Source organism: Platalea leucorodia (assembly GCF_965183815.1).
Source record: "Platalea leucorodia genome assembly, chromosome: 23".
NCBI classification, from domain to species: domain Eukaryota; kingdom Metazoa; phylum Chordata; class Aves; order Pelecaniformes; family Threskiornithidae; genus Platalea; species Platalea leucorodia.
Window position 1 is genome coordinate 2801856 of NC_138845.1, and position 8171 is coordinate 2810026.

The 8171-nt window shown below is 58.4% G+C and overlaps 1 protein-coding gene across 7 annotated transcripts in view; it reads left to right on the top strand.

Annotated features, from left to right (window-relative positions):
• The window catches only part of LOC309600214 (cyclic AMP-dependent transcription factor ATF-7), a 69606-nt gene extending 62261 nt beyond the window's left edge, over nucleotides 1-7345 (top strand). For 6 of the 7 annotated variants that reach the window (XM_082332308.1, XM_082332311.1, XM_082332312.1 and 3 more), the window contains one exon: nucleotides 1908-7345. In XM_082332308.1, coding sequence (XP_082188434.1) covers nucleotides 1908-2125 — 218 coding nt within the window. In that variant the 3' untranslated portion in view covers nucleotides 2126-7345. The remainder of the gene's footprint in view (nucleotides 1-1907) is intronic. The other variant, XR_014230415.1, reaches the window with a different exon arrangement.
• Nucleotides 7346-8171: the final 826 nt, after the last annotated feature.

Consider the following 8171-nt stretch of genomic DNA (forward strand, 5'->3'; position numbering starts at 1 on the left):
GGAGAAAACAAAAGCCAAGCAAGCAGGCACCGTCCGTCCTGATCGCCTCCCGCTTCCCGCCTCCTGGGTCTCTGAAACGCTCCTCGCCTGTGCGGCGAGGCACGAATACGTGCTGTACGGGGCCTGGCACAGCCAGTTTATTTTCACTCATTACAGTGACTCAGAGCTTGAGTAATGTGGTCGTGAAAATCCTCGCTGTCCCCCAGCCCTTGCAGACAGGTGTTCGCTCTGTGTATAATGCAGAGAGGCGACATGATTTTTCCTGTTAACTTCCAAAGTTTACAGTTCCTATTATTATTCCTCACAGTCTGTCTACTCCAATAATAGGAATTCATCACACATCTGAATAATAAAAATGAAATTCACACCTCCCTTCCCGTGCCCCCCCTTCCCGGCTGCCTTTTTTTATTATTGAGATTTGTGACTAAGCAGGTCCTTAAACAAAAACGCCAGATTCCCTCGATGGAATTACAGCTGCCTCATGTACAGTTGGGTTGTTTTATTTGTAATACCTTGTAAATCTCCTTTTTGGGATGCCAAACTATTATATTGCTCTGCTCGACCTTCTCGCTCACCGCCAAGTCAGTTTTCAAATCTGCTGCGCTAGCCGCATCTTTCAGTACGCTGGCGAAGGCCAAGCCAAGGTTTCACGAGGGAAGGCAAAACCCGTTTGGGAAAGGGGTACGATATTCAAGCACCTGGTAGAAAACTGAGCCCTAAAATACTTTTGCCGGTGCCCAGTAAGGTTGTAAACCTCTTCTCTGATTTTTTTTTCCTTTTTTTTTCTTCCCTCCCCCTGCAGTGTCATGGGGTTTACCCTCTTGACGTGGAAGAAGTATCCCAGCTCATGCCATTATTTTGCTCTTTTAAAGGAAGGTGACCGCATCTTACCCGTAATTCATCTAGCCAAGTGCACAGGAGGGAATTTCCTCCTGACATCTGTAGATAATGAGTGTATACCCCCAAAGAGAGAGGTCTGATTGCTCTCGCCTTGGCATTTGATAGGTCACAAATTATCCTCTGTGTTAGAAGCTCTGCCTGGGCGCAGTGGGCTGTTTGTGGGAGAGAATCCAAAGTTTTGGAAACCAATCTGCGTCGCTCAGAAAAGCACGGAAGAAGGTCTCTGCCTTTGTTTGCCTCCCAGCCCTTCAATCATATTGCTTCAAGTTACCGAACGAAATCGAGCAAGCCAACAGTTTGTAATGGGCTCTAATTGATTTTAATGTTCTAGAGAACAATAAAGAGCAAACCAGGTAATTTATATAAAAAATGGCAAAAAATAAAAAAATGCCTTTGCAGAAGGGTTTCTGTTGCACTTTCCTGTGTGCTCACCCAACAGATGGTGAGGACTCTGAAGGAACTGTTCAGTCTCTGGGCTAAATGGCCTTGAACCAAGTACCACGCCAGGAAACAACACGTAGGGAAGTTCATTTGTTATAATGAGGAAACAGATTTATTACGATAAAGGTTACGCTGGGTCTGCCATCCTTGGTGTGAAGCCTGCGCTTTATGCCTTCCTGGCCTGAATTCAGTAAGATTTGGTGGTGTTTCTCCGAGGGACGGGGCCAGCCAGACCCGGTGGGTCGTTCTGTCCCCACTCTAATCAGTTTTATTTCCAGTCCTCACTTGCTTTTGCCAAACAGCTGCTTGAGGGGGGGCCCAGCTTGGTGGGGGGAGCTGGGATTCCTGTAGGGATCAGCCTCTCTGCTCCAGGCCGCTTTGGCTGGAAAGGTGAGTGTTAAGTCAATACCTGACTAATTTCTGCACGCCCTCCGAGGCAGAAGCAGTCGCCCATCCCATCGCCTCGCTGCTAACACCGGTAGCAACGTGCACAGCGTCTCTCTAACCTTGTTTTCTTCTTTTTTTTTTTTTTTTTCCCATCCCCTTCCCCTTCTCTGGTTAAGCAGAAAGCCCAAAGGAGAGCTCTGAGCCCACCGGCTCCCCTGCTCCCGTCATCCAGCACAGCTCCGTGACGGCCTCCCCCAACGGGCTCAGCGTCCGCTCGGCGGCAGAAGCGGTTGCCACTTCGGTGCTCACTCAGATGGCGAGCCAAAGGACAGAACTGAGCATGCCGATACCGTCACACGTCATCATGGCTCCACAGTCGCAGTCTGCTGGCAGATGATGTCACAGCCTGGGCGTGTGACATGGAGCTAACCGCGAACTCGCAGCCGGAGAGACTGACCCTAACTAAGTCCCTGACGAGTGGGGGCCGATAAGGATTTTATTTTTTCTTTTTTTCAAGTGAGTTAAGGGCAGCTATGGCGCTTCTTACACTGCATAGCCTGTACAGATCCTGGCCCCCAGCCGCTGCCCTGCCATCGCCCGTCCCCGCAGGACGGCCGCGCATTGAGCGCTTTTCTCGATCCTTCGGTTGACGATCCGTCAACTCGCAGAGTCATCCGAACACACAGAGCCTCACTTTGAAAAGCACCTTGAATGGTTCGCTTTCAGGTATCAGTTACATTAACACTAAACCTCCATGCTTGGTGGATCCCCTTGGCGCTTTCACTCTTCCAGGTGCCCCCCCTCCTTCCTCCTCCACTCTCGGCAAAGGAAAACATAGCTCTTGGGAGGCTGTGACATTTAGTCGTGCTGTCAATGTATTTTATTTTTAACAGCATGCTGCTTCCAGGCATCTGCTCCCCCCTCTGCTCTAGCTACCTGAAACATTGCACCTTCGCACAAGAAGCCTCCTTGAGCTCTGAGGTTAAAGGGATCGAGGTTAGTCTCGTCACACACGAGCTCCCAAGATGCCAACGACACATTTTGGACGCGATGGGAGCGTAATCGCTGTAAATCGGTTTGTGCCCAACGGGAGAGGGGGACGCGGGGCCAGGGGGTGACACACGTGTTCCTGGTCACTTGGGCCGCACCGGGAGCTGCCGACGTTCGCGTGCTGCGCTCGTAACGGGACGCAGTGGTTGCTGGAGAAAAGGTACCGTCTGTCCTAGCAGCGGAGGGGCTGCTCTCAGTCTTCCTTACGGTAAATTGGTGCTGATCCGCGTCGGCTGGGACCGGTGCAAAGGCGCTCTGGGAGGTACAGGAAAGGATGAGCCGGCCCAGCAGGCCATAATAATGTGAGTCCCAGCATTCATCATCTGCTCCCAACTCCACTGTACACCTTAGCAAACCAACCCCTCCATTTCCAAGGATCATCTCCTTTACACATAACCTCGATGACCTTAATAATGGTGGCCTTAAATCACAAATTAGTTGCTTGTTCCAAGGGGAGGGAGCATGAAGTCGTGTTTCTATTTGCCTGCTCTTTTACCTCTTCTTCGTGATTATCTTCCGCTCTCGGCGATGGAGCGTCCGTTGCTTCCCAGAGCAAACGAAGGATTCGCAGAGCTTCCAGTTTCATAGGGCAGGTTCAAAACCCAGCCTCTCGATGTTGAAAGACACTTGGAATCAGGGCCGCTTTCTTGCCGGGCGGGCGTAGCATGCGTGCGTGTCTGCGTGTGCTTCCCGGGGCTGCCGCTGGCCCTGGGCAAGCGATTGGAGTTGGTAGGTTGGAAATGGGCAGGGGTGCTGCGTGCGGTCGGGCTCTTCGAAGGAACCTGGGCAAGGTCCGCGGAGCTGCATCAGCCCTTGGTCTTCCTCTCCTCCTCGGGAGGTCCCTCCTCGCCCGAGCTCTCGCCCACCTCAGGTTGCACTCGCCACTTTCGAGCCAAGTTTGTTTGTCAAAGTGATTTCGTTTGGCTTATCCAGACTTGGAAGGTTTCCAGGGACAGCAAAAACCCAAAGCAAAGTCTGAGCAAGGAGCCGGATCCCATTACGGATGTTCGGTGGTTTAGTTTTTCTGTTGATGGGATCTGTCTTCCTCCTCTCTTTTTCAGGTTTTCCTTGACTTCAGTATCACCCGCGGCGTTTCCCGGGTTTGGTTTGTCCCGGGTTTGGTTTGTCTCGATGCGGTGCTGCTCTTGTGCTCTCATGGCTTCTCTTGCTCATCTCGAGAGCCGTCTTGTGCGTGCTCGGGGCCGCTTTGGCCTGGGCAGTTTGCACGTCTGGTTCGGGTCCTGCGTAGCCCCCCCAGCCCTGCCTCCTGCTTCTGTAGAGCTCTTTCCGCAGAGGCCGTAGGCAGATGTTTCTGCTCTTGCTATCCCGACACGGTGTGTGTTTCTGCAGCGAGAGCGAGCTGTGAGAAGAGGACACGGGGGTTTGGGGCACGTCTTAAAGCCGTGCGACCTGGACAAAGAGGGGTTTCAGCCAGGTGAGGCACCGCGGGGGATCAGGACCTTTTTGGGGGGCCAGGATTTAAGGCAGAGGGTTCGCAGGAGGTACGAGATCCAGCCCGGCTCTGCTTTCTCTTGGAGCTGCTGCTCCTTCGCGTTGCCCAAAAAGGTGTAAAAATGACCCGTCTTGCAGCAGAGGGGCTCGCTCTGGTCTTCGGATCTGCTCGCTTTGCTTCAGGGGGCTTTGAAACAAATCTCTCTCTTTTTTTCTTTGTCCGGGAATAGCAGGAATGACAAAAATGTGTTGTAAACATATTTGCTTCGTCGCCCGGCAGCCGTTGGGTCCCTGTCCCTTGGTGCGTAGTGCTCGGAGCTGGGAGAGCGTGCGGGAGCGAGTGGTTGTGTCCGCCGGCACCACCGGCAGCTCACCAGCTCCTCCTAGGCTCGCCGAGCGTGCGGCTCTGCAGAAAAAAACCCGTCTGTCGAGGAAAAGTGTTGGTTGAAAGAAGAGGAAAGAAGGAATTGAGCTCTGGGCTGATCCCACCGCTGGTTCCTTGGTTGCTTTGGGGCGGCAGGGTCTGGTGGATGAGGCAGAGGCGAGGAGCAGCCGGTGGCTTTGCTGGTGGGGTTGGGAGGAGGGAGTGACGGTGACCGTGGAGAGGCTACGAATCCAGGACAGCGAGCACGCTGGCATCGAATGCAGCACCTTCCCCGACCCCTTGTTTTTACCCTTAGGGACTAAAAGTGACCCAGTTTTGTGTGACCGGAGAGCCGAGATCGCCCAGCCTGCCTGCGACTTGCCTGCGTCCCACGAAAGGGCTTGCCCTGCCCTGCCCTGCCCGCTCCCACCCTCGAAGCCTGGTAGCACCATCGGGCATCGCGAGGTAGTTCCTTGCCCGTGGCGAGTGGGGCTTTTCCCCCCATCCCTCCGTGCCTCGGTGCTCCTGATGCCGTTGGTGCTGCCCCGCTCCAGCATCTCCCCGCCTCCGCTCCGCCTGCGAGTGCTTCGCGTCTCGAAAAATCCCCAAACCCATGAAAACGCCGTTGAAAAGCTCCGAACCTGGGCAGCAACAATCCGGGAACAAGTGTTTGACCATCCCTTAACATTCGATTTTGTTTCATCGACAGGGTTGCAGCTTTCCCGTCTCCCCTTCGGCTGTGTTTTCCCCCAGTACCTGCACCGCTGCTGCGAAAGCAGATCCCGGAGCGGGTTTTAGGTCCCCGTTTCTCTTGCCGACAGCGTCGCTGCTTGCAGGGAGGGAGACGGGTGGTGCGAAGCAGGAATCCTCCCCGAGCCCGCGGTGAGGAAGGGAGCCAAAAAACCCGGCGTCACCCTTGGCTAACGCATCCCCGCCGCCGCCGGCCTCGGGCAACGGGGGAATTCTCCGCTCCCGTCCCAGTGCGGTGGGTGGATGGCCCAAGCCATAAATGTCACTTCGGGGCGCATGGGCGAGGTTCATCCTCCCCGGCAGAGTCGGTCTTAAACCTCCGAAGGAGCTGAGCGTCACAACGCCGGGGCGGCTGCGACTTTTCCGTCGGGAGCGACAGGTTTGGTTTGTAAGGGATGACTCCAGGCTCTCCGGAGAGGAGGGTACGGAGAGAGCGCGTTTTCCACCAGCGCTTTTTCCAGCACCTCCACGCCGATGGAGCGGCTGCGCGTGGATGCGTCAGCCTGCCCAGGTAATTAAAAGCCGGGATCAGCGTGGTCTCCTCTCCCGGAGCTCCGAGGTGTGGAGATCCCCGCTGAGCGCTTCGGACGGCTCCGAGGAGCCGCACGGCTGCTGGGTTTCTGCCCCACATCGTCTCCTCCTTCCTCATCGCCTCTCTTGGAGGTGGTTTGTTCAACAGCGCGGCGGCAGCTGTTGAGGACGGGCTTTGGTTTTGGGGGCCGGTTTTGGTCGGGAAGTTGGCTTTTTTGGCAGGTCGGTGACGTAGGGTCCCCGCCAGACCCATGAGGATGGGTGAGGGCGAAGGTGAATTTTTCTTCTCCTCCTTCTGCTGGTTCCACTCTTGCTTGAGGACTTTGCGGACATCTTTGGATGGGGCAAAAGAAAAAAAAAATTATTTCTGCTCTAGGATGATTTCTCCTGCTTTTCAGAGGCTCCCGGGGGATGGTGGCTGCTCGGCAGCTCGCCAGGCACCTGCACTTTCCTCCGCCAGCCCTCGGGCCTCGGCCGCGGTGCCTTCACCCAGACCCCGCGTAGTGCCGGCGCCAGCCCCGCGGCTCCCCGGCACCCGGCCCTGCGGCAGTGGTGTTTGGATCATCTGGGAGCTCCTTCCCTCCTCCCTGGCCTGACTGCGGGCGCGGGGGTGATAGCTGGGCTCCCCGCCGGAGCGCGGAAACGCTTTTCAGGGTTTAAAGGTTGCGGTCAGGTCGTGACCGAGTTCGGGAGAGCCCAGGCGGTGGCATCGGCTGCGGGGAGTCGGGGTTTTTATCGATCCGGCTTCGCTGTAACGGTGAATAGAAGCAAATGGCTGAAAACCACGGCCCAGGGCCGCCGTCCCCCGGCGCGGGGCAATGCTGAACCCCGGGAGGGCTCGCGATGGCGGGGAGCTCGCCCTCTCCCTCCTCGCCGCCCTCCAGATCCCTTGGGATTGGGGGTCCGGGGGGGCTCGGTGCCGCCTTTTCCCCCCAAACCGGCTCCTTGGCTCCAGATTCCCATGGCTCAGCCAGGAACTTTGTCATTTTTAGACTTGCGGACCCGTTTCTGTCTGGTTCCCCCCCGGTTTTGTGCCCAGGCGGGCTCTGGCAGCGGGGACGCTCCCCGGCCCCCAACCCAGCCCCGGAGGTGGCGGAGGGACCCGGTGGTCCCCGGGGACGCGGCCCCCGGCTGCTTTGTACGGCCGGCTTTGACCATCGATAACGGAAGAAGCCAAGGAAAAGGCAATCCCCCGAAAAGCGTAACCACGAGGGTGTAGTATCTATAAAAGAAATACATATCTATGAGTATATACAGACCTATATAGACATATATCGACTTCCTGAACGGATGCGCAGCTCCTTACGCAACGAAATGGTTTTTCTAGCTGTAACCCCTTCCCGCGGCCCCCGGGGACCCCGTCCCCACGGGCTCCTGTGAGCGGGTCCTCACAGCCCCCGCGGGGGCCCGGGGCCGCCCGTCGCAGCCCCCGGCCGCCTCGTACCGAACATGTAATGTGCCTTTTATTTATGCTGCAAATATAACATTAAAATATTACCCAGGAGCTGGTGGCTGCCGCCCTCTGCTTCGCGGGGGTCCCGGAGCTGCCTCGCGTGGGGACAACCCTGGTGTCACCCGGCCCAGGGACCCCCGCTGTCACCTGCCTGGGGGACACGGTGTGGTTGTCACCGGGGGACGGTGGTGGCTGTGCCAACCCTCGGCCGTCACCTGGGTGCCACCGGCCTGGGGACACGGCGGGGCTGTCACCCCCCCCCCCCCGGGGACACGGGGAGGCCGCAGTGGCCCGGGCCACCCTCGGGCTGAGCGTTTTGGGGTGATTTCAGCCGGGTTCGGGGGGGAGGGAGCGGGTGAAACCCGCGGCCGCCCCGTCGGGGCTGCAGGAACGCGGCGCGGCCACGGGGTGGCGGCACCGAGCCGCGGCGGAGCGGGGGGGTCCCGGGGCCGGGGGGGGGGGGGGGGGGGTCCCCGCCTCCGGGGGTCCCGGTCCGGGAAGGGGGGGCCCCGGGGGTCCCGGTGCGGGTCGGGGGGTCCCGGGGGTCTCGCTCCGGTCCCGGGCGGGGCGGGGGGATGCGTCCGTCCGTCCGTCCGTCCGTCCCCGCGGCGGGCTGTCGCGGGTGGTAAATGGGTTTCATTAACGGCGGCGGGGCCGGGATTGATCCCCGCCATCTCCCGCTCCCCCGGGAGCCCCCCGGCGCCCCGGCCCGGCCCGGCCCGGCTATAAGAGGCGGCGGCGGCGGCGGCGGGCGGCGGGGGCGATGGCGGGGCGGCGGCTGCTGCTGCTGCTGCTGCTGCTGCTGGCGGGGGCCCTGCGCGCCGCCCGCCGCTGCCCCGGGAC